At 39.2% G+C, this 26,861-nt stretch overlaps 1 protein-coding gene across 1 annotated transcript in view; it reads left to right on the forward strand.

The window, feature by feature from the left end:
* The window catches only part of LOC124787934 (ATP-dependent RNA helicase DHX8), a 139,583-nt gene that overhangs the window by 69,562 nt on the left and 43,160 nt on the right, over positions 1–26,861 (forward strand). Inside the window, exons 11-13 of the mRNA XM_047254924.1 lie at positions 2,367–2,614; positions 13,676–13,794; positions 24,576–24,800. Of these exons, the coding sequence (XP_047110880.1) occupies positions 2,367–2,614; positions 13,676–13,794; positions 24,576–24,800 (592 nt within the window). The remainder of the gene's footprint in view (positions 1–2,366; positions 2,615–13,675; positions 13,795–24,575; positions 24,801–26,861) is intronic.

The raw sequence follows: 26,861 nt of genomic DNA on the forward strand, positions 1-26,861 counted from the left end.
AACAAAGCCAAACAGATAATTGCAGCATCCAAGAAGAAATCTTGGGAAGACTTTGGAAACAGGGTGGAGACTTTGGGTCAAGCTGCTGGAAAACCATTCTGGAGTGTAATTATCAGCCTTCGAAAGGGAGGTAAGAAGGAAATGACAAGTATTTTGGACAGGTCAGGAAAACTGCTGGTGAATCCTGTGGATTCCTTGGGCAGATGCAGGGAATATTTTGAAGAGTTGCTCAATGTAGGTGAAAATACGATCAGTAATGTTTCAGATTTCGATGTACAATGGGATAGGAATGATGATGGAAATAGGATCACATTTGAGGAAGTGCAGAAAATGGTCAATAGACTGCAGTGCAATAAAGCAGCTGGGGTGGATGAAATTAAGTTGGAACTCATCAAATACAGTGGAGTGTCAGGTCTTAAATGGCTACACAGGATAATTGAAATGACCTGGGAGTTGGGACAGGTTCCATCAGACTGGACAAAAGCAGTAATCACACCAATCTTTAAACATGGAAACAGAAAAGATTGTAACAACTACAGAGGTATCTCTTTAATCAGCGTTGTGGGTAAAATCTTCTGAGGTATTGTTGAAAGGAAAGTGCGAGTATTAGTTGAGGACCAATTGGATGAAAATCAGTGTGGGTTTAGGCCTCTTAGAGGTTGTCAGGACCAGATCTTTAGCTTACGGCAAATAATGGAGAAGTGTTATGAGTGGAACAGGGAATTGTATCTATGCTTTATAGATCTAGAAAAGGCATATGACGGGTTCCTAGGAGGAAGTTATTGTCTGTTCTACGAGATTATGGAATAGGAGGCAAACTTTTGCAAGCAATTAAAGGTCTTTACATGGATAGTCAGGCAGCAGTTAGAGTTGACGATAAATTCAGTTCATGGTTCAGAGTAGTTTCAGGGGTAAGACAAGGCTGCAACCTGTCTCCACTGTTGTTCATATTATTTATGGATCATATGTTGAAAACAATAGACTGGCTGGGTGAGATTAAGATATGTGAACACAAAATAAGCAGTCTCGCATATGCGGATGACTTAGTTGTGATGGCAGATTCGATTGAAAGTTTGCAAAGTAATATTTCAGAGCTAGATCAGAAATGTAAGGACTATGGTACGAAGATTAGCATCTGCAAAACGAAAGTAATGTCAGTGGGAAAGAGATATAAACGGATTGAGTGCCAAATAGGAGGAACAAAGTTAGAACAGGTGGACGGTTCCAAGTATTTAGGATGCATATTCTCACAGGATGGCAACATAGTGACAGAACTGGAAAGCTAATGCAGTGAGCGCTCAGCTATGATCTACTCTCTTCTGCAAGAAGGAAGTCAGTATCAAGACTAAGTTATATGTGCACCATTCAATCTTTCGACCAACTTTGTTGTATGGGAGTGAAAGCTGGGTGGACTCAGGTTACCTTATCAATAAGGTTGAGGTTACAGATATGAAAGTAGCTAGGATGATTGCAGGTACTAGTAGATGGGAACAATGGCAGGAGGGTGTCCACAATGAGGAAATCAAAGAAAAACTGGGAATGAACTCTGTAGATGTAGCAGTCAGGGCGAACAGGCTTAGATGGTGGGGTCATGTTACACGCATGGGAGAAGCAAGGTTACCCAAGGGACTAATGGGTTCAGCAGTAGAGGGTAGGAGGAGTTGGGGCAGACCAAGGAGAAGGTACCTGGATTCGGTTAAGAATGATTTTGAAGTAATAGGCTTAACACCAGAAGAGGCACCAATGTTAGCACTGAATAGGGGATCATGGAGGAATCTTATAAGGGGGATTATGCTCCAGACTGAACGCTGAAAGGCATAATCAGTCTTAAATGATGATGATGATGAATAATAATTACGTGAAATTTGATCATGGTTTTTAAATTTTTGTTAAACAGGTATAATTCAGTATTTGTTATTAACATTTCAGTTTGATAATAAACGTAGAAATAAAATAAAACGGTTGCTTCTAGCAAAGAATCAAACATATATCCTTGGAATATGAAGACTAGAATGCTACACAGTTAGTTATGAATGATACTGTTAAAATTCAAATTTTAAATTTTTAAGAAATATGTTGTCATATTGTTTTTGGAAAATGATGTCCAGGCACTGACCTCCAAATCTTATAAGTATAAAGAAAACTGAAGAGGGCCAATCTATAAGAGCCTCTTGGAAGCTATATGTGACCTTTGTAAATATTGTTTTTGGAAACTGATGTTCGGGCACTGACCTTTAAGTCCTATAAGTAGGAAGAAAATTGAAAAGGGCCAGTCTATAACATCCTCTTGGGAGCTATATGTGATCTTTGTAAATGACTACTGATTTGCAAGACATGCAGTACTGTTTGTTTATTTTTGCTTGCAGGCTGTGACAGAAAACCAAATTCTTATTGTAATAGGTGAGACTGGATCAGGAAAAACAACCCAGATTACCCAGTATTTAGCTGAAGCTGGTTTCACAAGCAGAGGGAAAATTGGCTGTACACAGCCCAGGAGAGTCGCTGCTATGTCTGTTGCAAAGAGAGTTGCTGAAGAATTTGGATGTCGACTTGGTCAGGAGGTGGGTTACACCATCAGATTTGAAGACTGTACCAGTCCTGAAACTGTAATCAAGTGAGTCAGTCCTTCCTCTATGTCTATTTTGCAAATTTTTTTAACCATAGATTAGTAGCATACATTTCTCTTAGTTATGTGCAAGACTTGCTTCTACCATAACCTCAAGTAATTACATGCTTCCTGCAAAAAATGGAAGACTTGACATTTGTCACAAGTTAAAATTGTTTGCCAAGCTGGGGCTACAGTCTGTATCCCTACCTTTTCTGAGCACTGCACTACTAATTGCAATATCCATGTACATGTCACAAATTGACTCAAAACTTTGACTTGCATGTTGCACTTTCTTAGAAAGTCTTGTGCTATGCTGCAGCACTAGCACCTCTGGGAAAATGTATACAGCGGAGTGTTTGACTCAGCTGCAGCTTCAGGGACACTCAGTTTCAATTTGTTGCAAATGTTCATTGCATTGTATACTTCACTAAAGAGTAGAGAATAGTGCCTCAGTGGAAGACTAACGGTTTATATAATTAAATATAATAGAGGGAAATATTCCACATGGGAAAAATATATCTAAAAACACAGATGATGTGACTTACCGAACGAAAGTGATACACACGAAATTCAAGCTTTCGCAACAAACTGTTGCCTCATCAGGAAAGAGGGAATGAGAGGGAAAGACGAAAGGATGTGGGTTTTAAGGGAGAGGGTAAGGAGTCATTCCAATCCCGGGAGCGGAAAGACTTACCTTAGGGGGAAAAAAAGGACAGGTATACACTAGCAAAACAGACACACATATCCATCCGCACATATACACCACCACCTATTTCAGTCCGGCCACTAACATCACCTATCCCATCAAAGGCAGGGCTACCTGTGAAACCAGTCATGTGATTTACAAGCTAAGCTGTTACCTCTGTGCTGCATTCTATGTAGGCATGACAACCAACAAGCTGTCTGTCCTCATGAATGGCCACCGACAAACTGTGGCCAAGTAACAAGTGGACCACCCTGTTGCTGAACACGCTACCAAACATGATATCCCTCATCTTAAATATTTTATTTTTCATTCAGTGACTAGATTCAGGCCAAGACCCATTTTCAAATTAACCTACAGGGCAGAAATCATATTTACACTCATGCATAATACAGTAATTACTGAATGCTTAAGTATATACCAAAGATACAGAACATATCATTTTAATTACTTTTGAATGCATTATGGGAACAGCAGTGATCAATAAAATTGTAAATAATTACTATTAAAAACAGTCTTGATCACAATTTATTTTATAAGGTGACCGGTTTCGACTACTGCTGTGGTCATCTTCAGACTCAATGGTCTGAAGATGACCACAGCAGTGGTCGAAACCGGTCACCTTATAAAATAAATTGTGATCAAGACTGTTTTTAATAGTAATTATATCATTTTAAACTTACATAACAAAGGTCTGAAGATGACCACAGCAGTGGTCGAAACCGGTCACCTTATAAAATAAATTGTGATCAAGACTGTTTTTAATAGTAATTATATCATTTTAAACTTACATAACAAAGTCAGAAATGGCATTTCCGAAGATGTCAAAAAATTTGTAATGTACATTCACAGTGCTTGCAGATAACTGGCAGTTTACTCCTCCCTCTGTCGTAACGAAACTGCAGGAAGGGGGCGCCCTGTCAGGATACAGGAAACCTTTTTATTTATTAAAATCTTCTCCATCCATCAGTAACACAACAATTCATACAATAATCATACAGGTCCATAATAAAATTCATACTTTTTTAAAATCTTTACCAAAAAGAGTCAAATAACTAATACCACTGACCAGTAATATACGGCGTGTATTACAATGTTGTATGTTGGTACGTAAAAATCATTAATTGTGAACAGCGACATTAATATTAAAGGAAAACAAAAAGAGATTAAAATCCTCATCACTTCCGACCATTTACAAGCATAAAAATTTTTATCACACTGAACTTAACAAATTCCACTTAGATAAAACAACTTTTTCATAATATGCCCCATGTAAAACAGACATTAAACCACAAATTGTCCTTTTTCAAAGCATGAAAAGTGTACACCCACAGACATGTAGAGTGGGAGTGTTCTTATAGGGGGAGAAGCGGGGGGGGGGGGGGGGGGATGCGGATGGAGGAGGAGGAGGAGGAGATTAAGTGGGTAGCACAGCATGAATGTAAATGTATTATCAGGAGTAATAATAGAAAATTACTGAAAATTTGACCAGAAATGACTATACACCATTTCTTTACAATCTAATCAATAATAGCTGCCATGTACAACAGAGAAACTGTATGTTACTCACGAGTAATCATACAGGTAACATATGCTAACAGAAAGGAACCCAAACAACTTTTTAAAATAATTTAGTGGTAAAGGCCACATAATCAATCACTAACCAAGCTTCTTAGTATGCCGTACACATCATACCACAAGCAGCATAAAGGTACAACATACAACAAACAAACTTTATCATCCAATCAGCAGCAGCCTATAGTCACCACAGACAGTAGTACATAATTAAAACAAGAGCTGTACTCCTCAGTACCTCAGCAATAGAATATAATAACATTCAGGCAAGAAAGAAATAGTTCTAAAGTAAGAGAAGAGTAAGCAGAGTCACTAAAATAACTTACGAAAGATTTATTACAACGTGTTTATAAAGTGAGAAGAAAATCAGTGATTAAATAAAGTGTAAGTGCAAGTGATTTACTGGAAATGAAGTGCTAGAAAAACAGAGGACAACTGACAGAAATTTTAAGCTGAAATGGTTTTAAGTAAAACTTATGTGACATGCAAAGTATGGAGAAATGAGAGGCTGAAAGTTATATATAGAAAGTCACTGTTAAACACAGAGAAAATACAATACCTCTACAAATCTTTTATGAAACTACAGTATGTCATACATACTAACATTTAATGGATGAATATAAGACAAGAAATACTTGCAGAAATGTACATTAGGGAAGATGTACCAGCTTATCTTAAGAAAGAATTATTAGGTCTACCAATACATCTGAGGACTATCACAAAATCAATTTTGTACATTATGTACTGTCATTAATTGCTATACATCTGACAGTATTGCACATACTGTAAAATATGCAATGCATTTACTAAAGGGGGGGGGGGGGGAGGAAGCACAACTTGCTGGCGGCAGCCTTATAGGTAAAAAACCTGTAAACTGAACTCAGTACATGACAATGAGCCCAGGAAGCAAAATGCCACTATGAGAATATTAGAAAAGGAGTAGAGAGTAGAAGGGGAGGGGGGGATGAAGGAAACAGCATTGGTGGACGAAGCCCCAGTGTACAGGAGTTTGTGGTCCAGAGGTTGTTGGAAGTAACAACAGTATTGGTAGTAGGGGTTAAGAGTATAAACCATACATCATTCTGGAACAGAGCAAAGAACCGACTACATTGAAAAATGACTTGTTTGTTCAACACTTTATCTGGCTCCTTTAGTTAATGCCTAAAAATCTCAAGTTTCTCCAAAATATCCTACTGCTTACATTTTGATGCATGATGCAAAACTTTAAGTGTATTATCTATAGTACCAACCTGATGCTGTGTGAACGCAGTCCTATTAGAAGGATCTACATGTTCTTTAAAGCGGATGACAAAACTTCTACCCATTTGTCCAATATAAAATGGTTCACAGGATTCACATTGCAACTTATATATGCCGGATCCCAGCTTGCCAAACCTATGTTTCAACTTATACCTTAGTTGCCCCCTCGTATGGAATCCTACCTTAAATCACTTTCGGCAGGAGCAGGCCAACTTTTTGGAGATTGAGCCCCTATATTGCATCATTAGATACTTCTTTATATCATCTGTGGTTTCACGTGCCTATGCTTCCTGTACAAACCGGAGACCAGTGACTGCTTATAGCCATTAGCCACCACAACCTGCTTCGAAATTTTTAACTGTTTATTAACTTCTTTCTCATTTAGAGGCAAACTCAACAGTCATGCTATCATAGTATCTTCACCCCATTCACCATCTTGGTCGTACCACTTCAATAATTTGCATCCTGACTTTAACACATGTTAAACTTGTAGTAAATGCTTCAGTAAATGCTCCATTTCCCCCATAATAATGGAGAAAATAGTAAGCTTAAAACGAACTGAATTAACTTTATTTTAGCTTTTCTTGTCTTATTGTCATATGGTTGAATTGTGCCTTTCTGCTTTCTTCACTGACTTCATTGTGTCATCGTTTTTCTGCTTGTTTATTGTGTTCTGTTGTTTTAACTGCTGTCATCAGTTGTTTGGTTCTTTTTATTTTATTTTGCTGTGAACACTGCTTTGCATTTGCAAAATTATTGTAGCTGTATTACAACTCACAGAATTTTTAAAAATAGCATTGTCGGCTAAGAGACCACAAGGTGCATTAGAAGTTGTATCTTAAGTGTAGATGACTGCAATTTGTATGTGTGTGTGTGTGTGTGTGTGAGAGAGAGAGAGAGAGAGAGAGAGAGAGAGAGAGAGAGAGAGAGAGAGAGAGCACGCATGCATGTCCATTTTGTGTTGTATGATGATAATGATGATGATGATGATGATGATAAGGATGAGGAAAGGGAGAGGGTGAGACTTTGTTCCAGGACTTTGCCTACCCTCTGCCATGCACTTAAATGTGATTTGCAGAGTATCTATGTAGATGTAGACGTACTCTGCTGGAGTAATACCAGTGGACTGTTAGGCTTAATTTTTCCATCGGAGGGATGTATCACTATCAATAGTATCACATGCCCTCTCTTTATAAAACACCATGGATGTCTGAAATTTAATTCACTACATTGAGGCAACTTCATTCCAACATCTACTTTTCTCTTGTCAGCCAAATGGTGATGGCAAAAACTACTTCTGCCGCCAGGATTTGATCCAGTTACTTTGAATCAGGCATAGCAGCCTATATGTGTATTAGTGATCTCAGTCACTAAGGCAGGGTTTACAAGGAAAACTAAGGCAACTGTTGTATTTGCAATACTGTCAGATGTATAGCAATTAATGACAGTACATAATGTACAAAATTGATTTTGTGATAGTTCTCAGATGTATTAGCTCACTTATTTATTGGTAGACCTAATAATTCTTTCTTATGATAAGCTGGTACATCTTCTCTAATGTACATTTCTGCAAGTATTTCTTGACTTGTATTCATTCATTAAATGTCAGTATGTATGACATATTATAGTCTCATAAATGATTTCAGTAAACTGACGCCCTTTGTAGAGGTATTGCATTTTCTCTGTGTTTAACAGTGACTTTCTATATATAACTTTTAGCCTCTCATTTCTCCATAATGTAGTTCAGACTTTGCATGTCACATAAGTTTCACTTAAAACCATTTCAGCTTAAAATTTCTGTCAGTTGTCCTCTGTTTTTCTAGCATTTCATTTCCAGTAAGTCACTTGCACTTACACTTTATTTAATCACTGATTTTCTTCTCACTTTATAAACATGTTGTAATAAATCTTTCTTAAGTTATTTTTGTGAATCTGCTTACTCTTCTCTTACTTTAGAACTATTTCTTTCTTGCCTGAATGTTGTGCTATCTGTGATATTTTCATTTTTAAGTAGTTTTTCAGACAGTGTTCAATAAACATGTATCTTGTATTATTTTCCTGTCAGTTGTTGCAAGAGTAATGTTAACCACCTACAAATTGACGTAATTGTTTCTGCTTGTACCTCCATATTCATAAAGATCCTGACCATTCTTGTCATTCACTATATTTTCTGACAAAATGTTTCTTGCTTTTATGCTTGCTGTAAATGTGTCAGACGTAACTAAGCCACCAGATTTCTAATTTTTAGCTCTCATCATGTTACGTTCTGGTTCAGAATTATACTGTTTTTGTGGCATCTATTAAAATATCTGTTTGTTATTATTTCCCTTCATCAGACCTTTAGAATGGCTTTCTAACTGAAAAATAATTGAGTGCACTAACTCTGCATTTGTTTTCATAACACTGATTGCAATGTGTCTTTACTTTTTTTTGCTGGGTTAATTTTTTTTTAAGAGTTTCACATTTTGAGGTAACCAGGAGAAATTATGTAAATAAATTCAATTCAGTTTCAATTCAATTTTTATTATCACATAACATGCCTTATACAATCAAAGATTGTGACATAGGTGACTTGTCAGTTTTACACTATATATAACAATACTAAAAATTGACAATAAACTAATAATATACATGGTGTAACATCTTCAAAGAGGTATTTTAATTACAATTATAATGCATTGTTACCATTCATGAAATCTTCTACACTATAGTAACATTTATCTTTCAGATATTTTTCCAGGTCTCTTTTGGTACCTTTTACATTTGGGTCATCCATATCTTTCCGTATTTTATTTACAAATTTCATGCCCATGTAGTATGGGGTTTTTTCATATGATTTTTAAATGGTGGGTAGGTAACATGTAGCTCGTTCTATGTCTAGTATCATATTGATGCAAGAAGAAGTTGCCCTCAAAAAGTTGTGGGTTTCTTTTTGTGAAAGTGAAAGTTTCATAGATGTATATGCTTGGAATGCTCATTAGATCCAGTTTTACAAATAAAGGTTTGCAGTGTTGCTTTGGTTTTGCTCCCACCATTGCTCGGATGATTCTTTTTTGTAGTCTAAAAGCTCTAAGTAAATTTGTTTTTTCAGACCCCCCCAGAAAATTATACTATACCTAATGACTGAAACAAAATATGCATTATATACAGTTTTTCTTACAGCTAAATCAGTAATATTATACAAGATATTCATAATATATACAAGGCTATTCAGTCGACCCAGTATGTTGTCCACATGGTGACTCCATAACAGGTTTTTATTGACTAACACGCCAAGGAATTTGACACAGTCTGCAGTCTCTAGTTTTTTGTCCATATACCTTATTTCAATTATAGACTGTGCAGATTGTTTTGTGGTAAAATGAACAATTTCTGTTTTTGTAAAATTTAATGTCAAGTTATTGTTTCTGACCCATGCCTCCACTTCCCCAAGTGTTTGTTGAATATGACGAATTAGGTCTACCTCATTTTTACAACAGACTACAGCTGTTGAGTCATCTGCATAGAGGATAATATCAGACTGGACCTGACATGGCATATCATTAATACAGGGTGATTCAAAAAGAATACCACAACTTTAAAAATGTTTATTTAATGAAAAAAAACATAATATAACCTTCTGTTATACATCATTACAAAGAGTATTTAAAAAGGTTTTTTTTCACTCAAAAACAAGTTCAGAGATGTTCAATATGGCCCCCTCCAGACACTCGAGCAATATCAACCCGATACTCCAACTCGTTCCACACTCTCTGTAGCATATCAGGCGTAACAGTTTGGATAGCTGCTGTTATTTCTCGTTTCAAATCATCAATGGTGGCTGGGAGAGGTGGCTGAAACACCATATCCTTAACATACCCCCATAAGAAAAAATCGCAGGGGGTAAGATCAGGGCTTCTTGGAGGCCAGTGATGAAGTGCTCTGTCACGGGCTGCCTGGCGGCCGATCCATCGCCTCGGGTAGTTGACGTTCAGGTAGTTACGGACAGATAAGTGCCAATGTGGTGGCGCTCCATCCTGCTGAAATATGAATTGTTGTGCTTCTTGTTCGAGCTGAGGGAACAGCCAATTCTCTAACATCTCCAGATACTGTAGTCCAGTTACAGTAGCACCTTCAAAGAAAAAGGGACCAAAAACTTTATTGGCTGAAATGGCACAGAAAACGTTCACCTTAGGCGAGTCATGTTCATACTGAGTTGTTTCCCCGCAGATTCTCAGTGCCCCATATACAGACATTGTGACGGTTGACTTTCCCGTTAGTGTGGAAAGTTGCTTCATCACTAAACATAATCTTTGAAACAAAAGATTCATCTGTTTCCATTTGAGCAAGGATAAAATCACAGAAATCGATTCTTTTAATCTTATCAGCTGCAGACAGTGCTTGAACCAATTTCAGACAATAAGGTTTCATAACTAACCTTTTTCGTAGGACTCTCCATACAGTTGATTGTGGAATTTGCAGCTCTCTGCTAGCTCTGCGAGTCGATTTTCCTGGGCTGTGAACAAATGCTTGCTGGATGCGTGCTACATTTCCATCACTCGTTCTCGGCCATCCAGAACTTTTCCCTTTGCACAAACACCCATTCTCTGTAAACTGTTTATACCAACGTTTAATACACCACCTATCAGGAGGTTTAACGCCATACTTCGTTCGAAATGCACGCTGAACAACTGTTGTCGATTCACTTCTGCCGTACTCAATAACACAAAAAGCTTTCTGTTGAGCGCTCGCCATCTTAGCATCAACTGACGCTGATGCCTAGTCAACAGCGCCTCAAGCGAACAAATGTACAACTAACTGAAACTTTATAGCTCCCTTAATTCGCCGACAGATAGTGCTTAGCTCTGCCTTTTGTCGTTGCAGAGTTTTAAATTCCTAAAGTTGTGGTATTCTTTTTGAATCACCCTGTATAATATAGAAAAAGCAGTGGCCCTAATATTGAACCTTGTGGAACACCTAATTGAGTGTTTTTCCAGCCAGAGAGAAATTTCTTATCATTGATGTTAATAAGTACTCTTTGTTTTCTGTTTGCCAAGTATGATGACATCCAGCTAAGAGATTTGCCTTGAAAACCATAGCGTGCCAATTTTTGGAGAAGCAGGTCATGATTTACTGTGTCGAAGGCTTTGGACAGGTCACAAAAGATGCCTGACACACACATTCTATCATCAAGACATCTGCTGACTTTTGTGACTAATTCATTTATTGCATGGATTGTGCTGTGGCCTTTTCTGAAACCATATTGATTGCCTAAAATAATGCTGTTAGATGAATTGTGATTTTCAATCTGATCACATGCAGCTCTTTCAAATATTTTTGAGAAAATTGGTAACAGTGAGATTGGCCTATAGTTGCCCAATTCATCTTGTTTGCCTTTTTTATGTATGGGCTGAACTTCTGCATATTTTAATCGATCTGGGAAACATCCCTCATCAAATGATTTGTTGATTATGAAAGAGAGTGGATATGCAATACTGTGATGGACTATTTTTATTATTTCAGTGGCGACCTCATCCCACCCCGCAGAGTTTGAATTTTTTAGGGACATTATGATTTTGATGACATCTGAGATGGAAACGTGAGAAAACTTAAAACATGTGCAATTGCTATCTGTCATATTGGGCTTTGTATTTGGTGGTGAACAGTCACCAAATTTGTTACAGTTTATGAAAAAGTCATTGAATGATTCACAAATGGCACTGGGTTCTGTAACAGCTCTACTAGAAGGGCATTTTCTCTCTGCCTCACTGCCAACTTCACTTCTTATAACAGACCAAACAGCTTTTGATTTGTTTTTTGCATTTGAAATGAAGTCGTTATTTGCAGTATGTTTTGCTAGTTTAACTATTTTGTCAAATGTATTTTTGTATGTGCTTACATACTTAAGAAATTGAGGGCTTCGATTTACTTTTGCCTCCATATGCAGTTTCCTCTTAGTAGCACTAGACACACTAATTCCTTTTGTTACCCAGGATCTACTTTTTTGGGACCTGGTCCTCACTTTACAAAAGGGAAGTATTCATTGAATATACCCAAGAATTCAGTTAAAAAGTTATTGTAATCGTCACTTCTGGAAGTGTGTTTGCTGACTGTCTACTTGGTTTGGCTTAGTTTTTTGCAAAATACTTCCACATTTTCTTGACTGAAATTCCTACATCTTTTTGTTGTGCAGACTGAATTTTGCTTCGGTAGTGATACAAATAGTGCTTTATGGTCTGATACTCCTAAATCTAGAAGAAACTTTTCTTTTGCATAATAATTATAACTACTTACAATATTGTCAATACATGTTGCAGAGCTTGCTGTAATTCTTGTATACTGATCGAAATTGAGATTTAGCCCATTTGTGGCTACCAGGTTCTTTAAGTGTGAAGAAAATTTGTCATCAGTCTGTACATCTATGTTGAAGTCAGCATATATAACCACTTTCTTGTACAGTTTCTCACATTTTAATTTATGTAGCAATGTATCAAACTTATCTAAAAATACAGAGCTTATATGGTACCCAGGGGTGCGATATATGCTGATAATTAGTGTGTTATACTCTTTAAGTTCTATACAACAACTTTCAAATGTGCCTTCTTCATTCAGATGGCTAAAATTCTGTCTGATATCATAGTCTACCGTGGAATGAACTAGTATGCAAGAGCCTCCATACCCATTGGGCCTACAAAAGCTGTTAGCCAGTTTATAACCTGTAAGTTTATTTAGGAGACTGATATTTTCAGACTTTAGCCAATGTTCATTAAGGCCATATTACTTTCACAGATTGTTTCACACTTTCTAGCAAAATTTCTATATTATAAATCTTCCTGATCATGCCTTCAGACAGACCTCTTATGTTCAAGTGCATAACGAAATTACTACTGCACATATTATTAGGTAGAGGGTCTTTAAAACTAATTTGACTATAAAGTAACGGAACGTCCACCTGAGTGTTGACTCCTTTTTCTGGATTCATTGTATTGGGCCAAATTCGGAAAGAACTGGCCCCCTTCATCAGTTTCCCTGTGTGTGAGCATCTGGATGATGAGTAGGTACAGTTTTCTTAAATAAAAGCTTTAACAACGCCAAAGAGGCAAATTTCTTGCTTTAATATTATTGACAACAGAATCTATGAAAGGGAGGAATAGAAAATACTATGATCAGCTTGACTGAAGTGTAATATAAGTGAAGTTTGTGGATTTGGAAATAGTCTGTCAATAAAGTTTTTTAAAATATGTAATCAATCTCCCTTGTAAGATGAAAATGAGATTCTGTTTTAAATGCACGCCCCCCCCCCCCCCTCCCCACACACACACACCTGCAGCAGCACTGTGTAAACACAGTTCTAACTAATAACAGTAATAATAATAATAATAACAATAACGATAGTAGTAGTAGTAATTGAAATGTCAAAAGCTATTTCAATTTTATTGTTTGTCATTTTTAAGTGTGAGCTAACTACATATGACTGGTTGTCAGTCTTCATTTTAAGTGTAAGGATATTACATTCATGAAAGAAAAAATGTTTGTGTGTTTCTTTTCAGATACATGACAGATGGTATGCTGCTGAGAGAATGTCTTGTTGATTTGGATCTCAAATACTATTCTGTGATAATGTTGGATGAGGCTCATGAGAGGACAATTCATACAGATGTATTGTTTGGTAGGTAGTTCACTTCACTCTTACAATAATAGTAATAATAATAATAAATAATAATAATAATAACGGAAAATCTGGAATGGAATATAACAACAATATGAAAAGGATAGTCGCTACTCACTGTATAGTAGTAGGGATGCTGAGTCACAGATAGGCTCGACAAAAAGACTGTCACAAAATGAGCTTTCAGCCAACAAGGCCTTTGTTGACTGGAATACTCTGTTTCAAATTCTGAAGGTGGCAGGGGTAAAATACAGGGAGCGAAAGGTTAGCTACAATTTGTACAGAAACCAGATGGCAGTTATAAGAACTGAGGGGCATGAAAGGGAAGCAGTGGTTGGGAAGGGAGTGAGACAGGGTTGTAGCCTATCCCTGATGTTATTCAATCTGTATATTGAGCAAGCGGTAAAGGAAACAAAAGATAAATTCAGAGTAGGAATTACAATCCATGGAGAAGAAATAAAAACTTTGAGATTCACCGATGATATTGTAATTCTGTCAGAGACAGCAAAGGACCTGGAAGAGCAGTTGAATGGAATGAACAGTGTCTTGAAAGGAGGATGTAAGATGAACATCAACAAAAGCAAAATGAGGATAATGGAATGTAGTCGAATTAAATCGGGTGATGCTGCGGGAATTAGATTAGGAAATGAGACACTTAAAGTAGTAAATGAATTTTGCTATTTGGGGAGCAAAATAACTGATGAAATAGAGAGGAAATAAAATGTAGACTGGCAATGGCAAGGAAAGCATTTCTGAAGAAGAGAAATTTGTTAACATCGAGTATAGATTTAAATCTCAGGAAGTTGTTTCTAAAAGTATTTGTGTGGAGTGTAGCCATCTATGGAAGTGAAACATGGACGATAAATAGTTTAGACAAGAAGAGAATAGAAGCTTTCGAAATGAGGTGCTACAGGAGAATGCTGAAGATTAGATGGGTAGACCACATAACTAATGAGGAGGTATTGAATAGAATTAGGGAGAAGAGAAATTTGTGGCACACCTTGACTAGAAGAAGGGATCGGTTGGTAGGGCGTGTTCTGAGGCATCAAGGGTTGACTAATTTAGTATTGGAGGGCAGTGTGGAGGGTAAAAATTGTAGAGGGAGACCACGAGATGAATACACAAAGCAGATTCAGAAGGATGTTGCAGAAGGTACTGGGAGATGAAGAAGCTTGCATAGGATAGAGTAGCATAGAGAGCTGCATCAAACCAGTCTCTGTACTGAAGACCACAACAAAAACATTAAGTTTGAACTAATCCAACACAGGTACATATTTAAATACTCACGGAAGACTTGTAAATGTTGTTATGCAGGTGCAGAATTTGTCTAATGAACAAAATGACTTTTGTGATTCTTCTGTTTCTCCCAGCGTATTTCTTGCTCGAACAGTCACGGGTGTACTACCGGTCCATAGTGGCCAACGGGCACAATATTTCAGCAATCAAACATGTCACCATCGTCAGGTGAGCTCCTGACAGCAGGCGGATATCTTAAATCCTCTCCCCCTGCAAGGAGTTCACTCCGAGGTCCGCGAGCGCACGTTGGCGGTCGCTGAGATGCTGGCATCGGTGTCTGTGTTGGCATTGGTGTAATTGCCTCATCTGCCCTGGTCACCCGTTCATTTGCTTTGCTGAGAATCTTTTTAATAAGACTCAATGCTGGTTCCCATGCATTGCTGAGGTTATAATCTCGGTTGATGAGTCCGTACCTGGTAAGAATTTCGATAGCCTCTCTAACGACGCTGTCCCAGTGTTTAGATGTCTGTGCCAAGACCCAGGTATGTTAGTAGGCCATTTTGTGATTTTCAGGTAAACAGTGCTCTGCAACCGCTGACTTGTTGGGGTACCTAAGTTGAGTGTGCCTCTGATGTTCTCGGCATTGATCTTCGATGGTGCACACTGTCTGTCCAATATAAGTCTTCCCACACTGACATGAAATCTGGTATATGCTGGCCTTTCGCAAACTGAGATCATCTTTGACACTTCCCAATAATGCTCGTGTTTTATTTGGCCGGCAAAAGACAGTTCTTACTTGGGGTTTCCTCAATATTTGTCCTATTTTCCCCGATAGTGCACCAGTATACAGTATATATGCAGTGTCTATATCTTCCCCCATGACTTCTTCCATGTCCACATGCTGTACTATAGAGGTGGGGCGGAGAGCGTGTCTGATATGCCATTCTGAGTACCCGTTTATACAGAACACAGTTTTGAGGTATTCCAGCTTATGGGGCAGACTCACTGCATCAGAGATGGTGCATGTCCTGTGCACCAGTGTTTTTAGCACCCCTTTCCTTTGCGAAGGGTGGTGGCAGCTATCCGCATGCAAATACAGGTCGTTGTGCGTTTTGTTCCTGTATACCCCATGTCCCAGGGTGCCATCCGCTCTTCTTTTGACCATGACGTCCGGGAATGGTAATCTTCCTTCTGCTTCGGTCTCCGTAGGGAATTTGATGTTCGGATGTGGGTTTCCATTTGGATGACGCCAAAGCTTCCTTCTCGAAGTAATCCATATAGAAATTCGCGACCACAGGTGAGAGTGGGCTCCTCATTGCGACTCCTTCTGTTTATTCATAGTATTCTCCATTAAAGAGAAAATGCATGGAAGTCAGAACATGCCTGAAAAGTTCGGTCATCTTCTCGTCAAATTTCTGTGCAATAAGCTCAACTGACTCTCAAAGAGGCACCCTGGTGAATAATGAAATGTCAAAATGCACCAGGATATCTGAGTTTTTCAGCTTGAAGTTGTTGAGACGTTTTACGAAATCCACAGAATTGCGAATGTGATAAAGGCATTTACCCACATAAAAAAAAGCACTCCGTCTTCAGGCCACATACAGCCCACCGGGACCATCCGACTGCCGTGTCGTCCTCAGCTGAGGATGTGGATAGGAGGGGCGTGTGGTCAGCACACCGCTCTCCTGGTCGTCATGATGGTTTTCTTTGACCAGAGCCACTACTATTCGGTCGAATAGCTCCTCAATTGGCATCACGAGGCTGAGTGCACCCCGAAAAATGGCAACAACGCATGGCGGCCCGGATGGTCACCCATCCAAGTGCTGGCCGTGCCTGACAGCGCTTAACTTCGGTGATCTGACGGGAACCGGTGTATCCAGTGCGTCAATGCCGTTGCCTTATTTACCCACATAAGGGCTTAGTAATTCTGCCAGGTATTTGGCCAGCAAATATGTAGGTGCCTTAATGTTGCTGGCAATTGGGAGTAATGGTACCCTTCTTTGTGGACTTAGGGAGTCCATAAAGTCTTGGCAGTACAGGTCCGTGAGGTGTCAATTTCTTGGTGACACACTCTGGTAAATCCGTGTCCTTGAGAAGAATCCTAGTCTTGTCCTCCACCTTCTTTGTGGGGTCAGCGTTGATCTTCCTGTAAGATTCGTCATTTAATAGGCTCTGCATCGTCTCAATCTAGTCCTTATGGGAAAGAACAACGGTAGCAGTGCCTTTGTCAGCCGGTAAGACAACAATCTCAGGGCTCTATCTCAGGTCTTGAATGGCTGTCGTCTCCCTGCTGGTAATATTCGACCTTATCAGTTTAGATCTCGAGCACAGCAGGTTTCCTGGCATACTTCTTCAGCTGTTTCAGATGGTAGTCGTGCAGCAACCTGTTCAACTGCACTGACAGTGTCCGCTACCAGCATGAACATAGGTGTGGGAGCAGAATTAAGTCCCTTCTGCGGATTTTGTAAAATGTCTCGACAACTTCAAGCTGAAAGACTCAGATATCCTGGTGAGTTTTGACGTTGTTTCATTATTCACCAGGGTGCCTCTTTGAGAGTCAGTTGAGCTTATTGCACAGAAATTTGTGAGTAGACGACCGACCTTTTCAGGCATGTTCTGACCTCCACGTATTTTCTCTTTAATGGAGAATACTATGAACAAACAGAAGGAGTTGCAATGGGGAGCCCACTCTCGCCTGAGGTCGCGAATTTATATATGGAGTACTTCTAGGAGGAAGCTTTGCCGTCATCCAAATGGAAACCCACTTGTTTTCTCCATTATGTGGATGACATGTTTGTGATCTGGCCCCATGGAAAGGACAAGCTCCTAGACCTCCTTACACACCTGAACTCAATACATCCAAACATCAAATTCCCTATGGAGACCGAAGCAGAAGGAAGATTGCTATTCCTGGACATCATGGTCAAAAGAAGAGCAGATGGCACTCTGGGCCACAGGGTATGCAGGAAGAAAATGCACACCGACCCCTATTTGCATGGGGATAGCTGCCACCACCCTTCGCAGAGCAATGGGGTGCTAAAACCACTGGTGCACAAGGCGCGCACCATCTCTGACGCAGAGAGACTGTCCCATGAGCTGGAAAGTCTCAAAACTGTATTCCGGTAAAACAGGTACTCGGAATGGCAGATCAGATGCGGTCTCCGCCCCACCTCTACAGTACAGCCTGTGGAGACGGAAGAAGTCATGGAGGAAGAGATAGCCACTGCCTGTATACCATATACTGGCACACTATCGGGGAAAATGGGACAAATATTGAGGAAACACCGAGTAGGAACTGTCTTTTGCCTGCCAAATAAAACACAGTGTCAAAGACGATGTAGGTTTGCAGAAGGCCAGCATATACCATATTCCGCGTCGGCATGAGAAGACTTATATTGGACAGACAGTGCGCAGCATTGAAGATCATAGCCGAGAACATCAGAGGCACACTCGACTTAGGTACCCCAACAAGTCGGCGGTCGCAGAGCACTGTTTATCCGAAAATCACAAAATGGACTACCAACATACCAGGGTCTTGGCACAGACATCTCAATACTGGGACAGCGTCGTTCGAGAGGCTATCGAAATTCGTACCAGGGACGGACTTGTCAACCAAGATCGCGGCTATAACCTCTTGAAGGTATGGGAACCAGCATTGAGTCTGATTAAAAAGATGCTCAGCAAAGAAAATGAACTAATGACCAGGACAGATGAGGCAATTTCACCAACGCCACCACAGACACTGACACCAGCATCTCAGCGACCGCCGACGTGCGCACGGACCTCGGAGAGAATGCCTTGCAGGGGGAGGGGATTTAAGATGGCCGCCCGCCCTCAGGAGCTCAGTTCATCAGCGCACCTGATGATGGCGACATTTCTCTTCGCTGAAATATTTTGCCTGTTGGACACTATGGACTGGCAGTACACCTGTGGACTGTTCAAGCAAAATGGCCTTTGTTCCATATTTTTTTATTTGTTTGTAGAAATGGTCATCACTGAACAAGTCAATGCACAAGACATTGGACCTTCACATGAAGGATTGCTTACGTAGTGCTGTGCTGTTCCCAATTCGGTAGTATTTTTTAGTTTGTCAATGTTTTCACACTAGCAAAAATTGCAATATAAGTTTGGCTGCAATGTGCAGGTGCTTGTTCTGCAATACAAGGGCAAAATGAGAAGTTCTTGACCTGCCATAGATATGGTACTGATATTATCAAAATTTTGGTTTGTTGGTGTGTGTGCACCATGACACGAATTGTTTATGTGCAGGATGGTTTCATTTATATTGCTCTTCAAAGAAGTCATGTTCTCTAGTCAATAAGTGGATAAACTGGAATGCTGAGCTGTCACAAATGTTGTCTTTGTTGTCTATCATACTCAGTAAAAATTTGTTTGAAGTTTCTTAAGTCTTATGAGTCTGTTTCTTCATTTCAGTACTTCTTCAGTACTTTTTATATTTTCAGTACTTACGAAACAGGGGACTGAAAATAAATGTAGCCTAATTTGTTTACAGAAGAAAAAAATGTGGTACATCTACATCTACTTCTACAACTACATGAACATCAGCAAAAGCAAAACGAGGATAATGGAATGTAGTCAAATTAAGTCGGGTGATGCTGAGGGAATTAGATTAGGAAATGAGACACTTAAAGTAGTAAATGAGTTTTGCTATTTGGGGAGCAAAATAACTGATGATGGTCGAAGTAGAGAGGATATAAAATGTAGACTGGCAATGGCAAGGAAAGCGTTTCTGAAGAAGAGAAATTTGTTCACATCGAGTATAGATTTAAGTGTCAGGAAGTCATTTCTGAAAGTATTTGTATGGAGTGTAGCGATGTATGGAAGTGAAATGTGGACGATAAATAGTTTAGACAAGAAGAGAATAGAAGCTTTCGAAATGTGGTGCTACAGAAGAATGCTGAAGATTAGATGGGTAGATCACATAGCTAACGAGGAGGTATTGAGTAGAATTGGGGAGAAGAGGAGTTTGTGGCACAACTTGACTAGAAGAAGGGATTGGTTGGTAGGACATGTTCTGAGGCATCAAGGGATCACCAATTTAATACTGGAGGGCAGCGTGGAGGGTAAAAATCGTAGAGGGAGACCAAGAGATGAATACACTAAGCAGATTCAGAAGGATGTAGGCTGCAGTAGCTACTGGGAGATGAAGAAGCTTGCACAGGATAGAGTAGCATGGAGAGCTGCATCAAACCAGCCTCAGGACTGAAGACCACAACAACAACAACAACAACAACAACTCCCAATAAAATTTTGGGGATATCAATAAGTAAATGCACTCTTTTCCGTTGGTTGACATCACTGACCCAGCAGTGACATGCCTTAACCCAAGTGCTGTTTTTATGCAATAGCTGTGTTGCTTCAATGAATAGCTCTATGTGTAGTAATTTCAGACAATTGTATTACGAGAGTTCCATTGTCTGCTACCACCAAGGAAGAAATGAGCAGAGTGCTTCTGTTTCTCTACACTGAATGGACTAATGCTACAGAGATGATTTGCAGAATGCAGCTGCAGTTTAGTGGCAGCTGTCTCAGGGGAAAAAGTTACGAGTGGATAAATAACTTTAATGTGATGAGTAGAACAAAAAGATTCATATTCAAGTCGATATTAGAGGGTATAGTCCTGTTTGAAACAGAGGCCTGGACAAGCAATCATAGATATAATGCAAGTCAATTATTAGAGATGGATTTCTGGAGAATATCAACAACATAAGGTACACTGAAATGATAAAGATAATGGAAATGGAAGAAGAAATAAGTGATGTGATGGATTGAAGAAAATGACATGCGAGAAGAATGGTGGAAACAAGAATACCAAAACTGATACTGGGGTGGGAGAGTGAGGGAAGAAGAAGAAGAAGAAGAAGAAGAAGAAGAAGAAGACGACGACAACGATGGGGAATGTAGCGGTCTACTTCTGGTCAGCTGCAGATTAAATGACTTCTGGTCAGCTGCAGATTATGGACGACCTGTAGAGAGGTGCAGTAGAAGATACACAAGATTGATGACCTGGATGAACATCTTGAAGAGATAGTGATGAGTACTTGTGTACTACTCTTTGTAATAGGTTTCATGTGAATTGTTATGTTGGAGAGAAAACTCTTACTTTTTCAGTTGCATAGAAACCGTTGATGAGACATGGGGTCATCACTATGAGAATCTCACGTTTATTATATTGGTAGATGTTTTGAGAAAAGTAATATTATTGTCTGACATGATAGTGTGACATTTCCTATATTTTTTATTATTTTGCTTTACTCGGCTAAGTTGACTATTAGTTTTGGTTATCTAATATTTGATGGTTATACTTAACCATATCAGACTTCATACAGATGCAAGAAACTCCACACATCAGAATAAATTTTCTTTTTGTTGTAATTCTTTTTTACATTACTTCTTGCAGTTTGCAGGTTTATTTTCACATCTAATGCAGATAACTGAAGACTTCTTACACTTAATAATAAGTTTGTTATTATGTAATCACAGTTCATTTTACTACCATTCATTGTTACAATTAAATGGTGTATTGCACTCCGTGAGTGTCATAAGTCCTATCATTCATCTGGTGAATGTCATTTATAGTGCTTCATTTCCATATTGATTTTTAATTCTTGTGCAAAATAAATGAAATTTGTCGTAAATAAAAAATTCTGTTGCAAAAAACTTCTTTTTGAACAATTCCTGTGTACTTTATGTCTATTTATCTCAATATTATAGGTAATGATATCATCAGTATTAATATATAGCAATACTGTACATTCGTGAACCATCTCCTCAGATATACAAGAGAGAACCAACCCATTTTGTGACATGCTAGAGTGTACAATTACAATTTCATTTTTATTTCATTAGAATAATAAAGCATAACGAGGCTCTTGCAAATACAGATGTCATCTGAAGTTGTTGGTTGTTGGATAATACATCGTGATGACCGGCAGTGAAAAGCTCCACATCAGCTGAGAAAGACATTACCGCATTCTCAGGATCCCGTAAATTCCACCTGTAACAGAAAAGAAACACATTTTTGTGAATATTGAAATGAAACTAATGTAAATACATGGAAGTATAAATTTATAAATATTTAGCTGTTTCTTAGGTGTAAAAGACAGCAGTGTTACTGCCAGTGCTTGTTAACACTACAATAGGTAGAGAAATTGCGGTGAGAGGAACAAGTTCACATCACATGAAAAGGGTGGTGGCTGTAAATTTATGACTCCATGTTGCAGCATGGTGTGTCCTTTCAACTGATCCCTTCTTTAGTTACAGGATATTTCTTTTCTCTCCAATTTTATTCTATATCTTCTCATTATTTATCCTGTCTACCATCTAATCTCCAGCATTCTTCTGCAACACATTTCAGAACCTTCCATCCATTTCTTAACTGAACTATTTATCATCCATGTGTCACTTCCATATAAGGCTACATTCCAGATACCATGAGAATAAACGTCCTAACATTTAAATCTATCTTTGGTGTTAAAAAATTCTCTTTTCAGAAATTATTTCCTTACTATTCCAGTCTGCATTTTAAATCCATTCCACTTCAGCCAGCATCAGTTATTTTGCTAGTTGAATAGCAACACTTGTCTACTACTTTTGTTGTCCCAGTTTCTAATCTAATTCCCTCAGCATCACAGGACTTAATCCTACACTATTCCATCATCCCTGTTTTACTGTTGTTGATGTTCCTCTTGTAAGCTCTTTTCAAGATGTTGTGGATTGGCAGGAGACCAACCCACTAAATTTAGAGGAAGCTGAAAGGCACGCGTTTAAGCTCACGCAGGCTGGCATGAGGTCTGGAACAGGACAAGGAAATTAGAACTTAGAAAAACGGACGCAGATGGTGGAATACTTAATTTTAATCCATTAATGTTGAGTGTAGCTCTTGTCTGTACATTATTTGCAATATCAATAGCAACTGATAATGGCGCCTTGCTAGGTCATAGCAAATAACATAGCTGAAGGCTATGCTAACTATCGTCTCGGCAAATGAGAGCGCATTTTGTCAGTGAACCATCGCTAGCAAAGTTGGCTGTACAACTGGGGCGAGTGCTAGGAAGTCTCTCTAGACCTGCCGTGTCACGGCACTTGGTCTGCAATCACTGATAGTGGCGACATGCGGGTCCAACGTATACTAATGGACCGCGGCCGATTTAAAGGCTACCACCTAGCAAGTGTGGTGTCTGGCTGTGACACCGCACAAGACATTATCCATTCTGTTTAACCGATCTCCCTAGTCCTTTGCCTTCCCTGAAAGAAGTACAATGCCATCAACAAACCTCAATGTTTTTATTTCTTCTCTCTAAACTTTAATTCTATTTACAAATTTCTCCTCTGATTCCTCCACAGCTATCCTTCCTTACTTCCCTCTCAACTGCTGCCTTCCTTTCATGGCGTTCAATTCTTATAACTGCAGTCTGGTTTCTGTACTTGTTGGAGACGAATTTTCACTCCTTTTACTTTATTGTGCTCTCTTCAGAATTCCAAAGAGAGTATCCCATTCAACATTGTCAAAAGCTATCTCTAAATCTAAAAATGCTACAAATATATGCTTGGTCTTCTTCAGTCTGTCTTATAAGGTACGCTTTAGGGTCAATATTACCTCACACATTCCTAAATATCTCTGAAACCAAACTGATCTCTCCTAAGGTCAGCTTCTATCAGTTTTTCCATTCTTATGTAAACAATTTGTGTCTGTATTTTGCTACCGTGATTTATTAAACTGATTGTTTGATAATAATCACAAGTTTCAGCATCTGTCTTCTTTGGGATAGAAATTATTACATCCTTCTTGAAGTCTGAGGATATTTTGTCTGTCTCACATATCTTGTTTACCAGATGGAATGGTTTTGTCATGACTAGTGTTCCCAAGGATCTCAATACTCAGATGGAATGTCATCTACTTGAGATACTTCGTTTCAATGTAGACTTTTCAGTGCTCTGTCAAATCTTTTCCCAGTGCCATTACTCCCATCTCATCTTCATCAGCATCATTGTCCCTTTTTTTAATGTTGTCTTTGTTTCCCTTGTATAACCCTTCTATATAATCCTTTCACCTTTCAGTTTTCCCTTCTGTGCCTAATACTGGCTTGCTATCTGAGCTCTTAATATTCGTAGAAATGCTTTGCTTTCCTCCAAAGGTTTCTTTAATTTTACTATGGCCAGCAGCTATCTTCCTACATTCTTAGGGGAGGTTAAAACAACATGGTATCTTAATCTTGATATGACATAAGAGTGAGATAAACTGTAAAGAACTATACTGGATGAAGGAGGTGTCTGACATGAAAATAGCAAACTGACATGTGACAGAAAAGACATGTAGGTAGTAGATGGGATCAGAGGAGAGAAAAAAACATAAATAAAACAATTTTAACGTGAATTTAAAGTTATGTTTTTTAAAAAAATTATTGTATGAAATAATGTTTGAGTAAAATAAATGTTTCAAGTGCATACATAATGGGGATATCTATCACTGCTTGCCTCAACTGTGATCTTTATGTTCTCTTTACCAATGTTTCCATTTCCAGGTCTGCTTAAGCAAGCCGTGAGGAAAAGGCCTGAACTTAAATTGATTGTGACCTCAGCTACACTGGATGCTGTCAAATTTTCCCAGTATTTTTTTGAAGCACCAATTTTTACAATTCCTGGAAGAACTTTTCCAGTTGAAGTTCTTTACACAAAGGAACCAGAAACTGACTACTTAGATGCTTCACTCATCACTGTAATGCAGATACATTTGAGGGAGCCACCAGGTGAGTTAATAAATGTCTTGCAATATTGCTAAAACCAGCCTCCTACTCTCCCTCCTCCTGCAGTCTCCCTCTTCCCCTCTCCCACTCCTCCTAACAAGGGAACCTCCCCATCGCACCCCCTCAGATTTAGTTATAAGTTAGCACAGTGGATAGGCCTTGAAAAACTGAACACAGATCAATCAAGACAACAGGAAGAAGTTGTGTGGAACTATGAAAAAAATAAGCAAAATATAGAAACTGAGTAGTCCATGTGCAAGATATGCAACATCAAGGATAATGTGAGCTCAGGAGTGCCGTGGTCCCGTGGTTAGCATGAGCAGCTGCGGAACAAGAGGTCCTTGGTTCAAGTCTTCCCTCAAGTGAAAAGTTTAACTTTTTATTTTCAGACAATTATTATCTGTCCGTACAAGTTAGATGGGTCGACAACATATTCCTGTCATGTGGCGCACATGCCGTCACCATTGTCATATGGAATATGTCAGACGTGTTTTCCTGTGGAGGAATTAGTTGACCTATGACCTTGCAATCAAATGTTTTTGGTTTCCATTGGAGAGGCACGTCTTTTCGTCTACTAATCGCACGGTTTTGCGATGCGGTCGCAAAACACAGACACTAAACTTATTACAGTGAACAGAGATGTCAATGAACGAACGGACAGATCATAACTTTGCGAAAATAAAGAAAGTAAACTTTTCACTTGAGGGAAGATTTGAACCAAGGACCTCTCATTCCGCAGCTGCTCACGCTAATCACGGGACCACGGTGCTCCTGAGCTCACACTCTTCTTGATGTTGCCTATGTTGCGCATGGACTACCGAGTTTGTATATTTTACTTATTTTTTTCATAGTTCCACACAACTTTTTCCTGTCGTCGCGATTGATCTGTGTTCAGTTTTTCAAGGCCTATCCACTGTGCCAACTTATAACTAAATCTGAGGGGGGTGCGATGGGGAGGTTCCCTTGTAAGCATTAAACTGTTTGAAAATTGATTTTGATATACAAGTGCTTTATATTTGTAATAGTTGTTACTTTCTTTGTACAAAGAATTACACTTTATCATTTATGTCAGTTCCACTGTAAAATTAAAAAAGAAATCAAGTGTTCCCAAAATATGTTAGACTTAGCACTTAATCAGACTCTGAAAGGGTCAGGTAATAGAAAATTTTGTTCTGAATAAAAATTAGCCTTCAGTGCACAGAGTTGTGATTTTCCTACAGACAGTGCACAATAAATAATATGAAATAGTTACTAAAATTCAGGCATTTGTATGGGAAAGCTGAGATGTATATTGGTGGTCCAATATGTTTGTGAAAACTACACTCCTGGAAATTGAAATAAGAACACCGTGAATTCATTGTCCCAGGAAGGGGAAACTTTATTGACACATTCCTGGGGTCAGATACATCACATGATCACACTGACAGAACCACAGGCACATAGACACAGGCAACAGAGCATGCACAATGTCGGCACTAGTACAGTGTATATCCACCTTTCGCAGCAATGCAGGCTGCTATTCTCCCATGGAGACGATCGTAGAGATGCTGGATGTAGTCCTGTGGAACGGCTTGCCATGCCATTTCCACCTGGCGCCTCAGTTGGACCAGCGTTCGTGCTGGACGTGCAGACCGCGTGAGACGACGCTTCATCCAGTCCCAAACATGCTCAATGGGGGACAGATCCGGAGATCTTGCTGGCCGGGGTAGTTGACTTACACCTTCTAGAGCACGTTGGGTGGCACGGGATACATGCGGACGTGCATTGTCCTGTTGGAACAGCAAGTTCCCTTGCCGGTCTAGGAATGGTAGAACGATGGGTTCGATGACGGTTTGGATGTACCGTGCACTATTCAGTGTCCCCTCGACGATCACCAGTGGTGTACGGCCAGTGTAGGAGATCGCTCCCCACACCATGATGCCGGGTGTTGGCCCTGTGTGCCTCGGTCGTATGCAGTCCTGATTGTGGCGCTCACCTGCACGGCGCCAAACACGCATACGACCATCATTGGCACCAAGGCAGAAGCGACTCTCATCGCTGAAGACGACACGTCTCCATTTGTCC

Source organism: Schistocerca piceifrons, chromosome 3 (genome assembly GCF_021461385.2).
Source record: "Schistocerca piceifrons isolate TAMUIC-IGC-003096 chromosome 3, iqSchPice1.1, whole genome shotgun sequence".
NCBI classification, from domain to species: Eukaryota; Metazoa; Arthropoda; class Insecta; order Orthoptera; family Acrididae; genus Schistocerca; species Schistocerca piceifrons.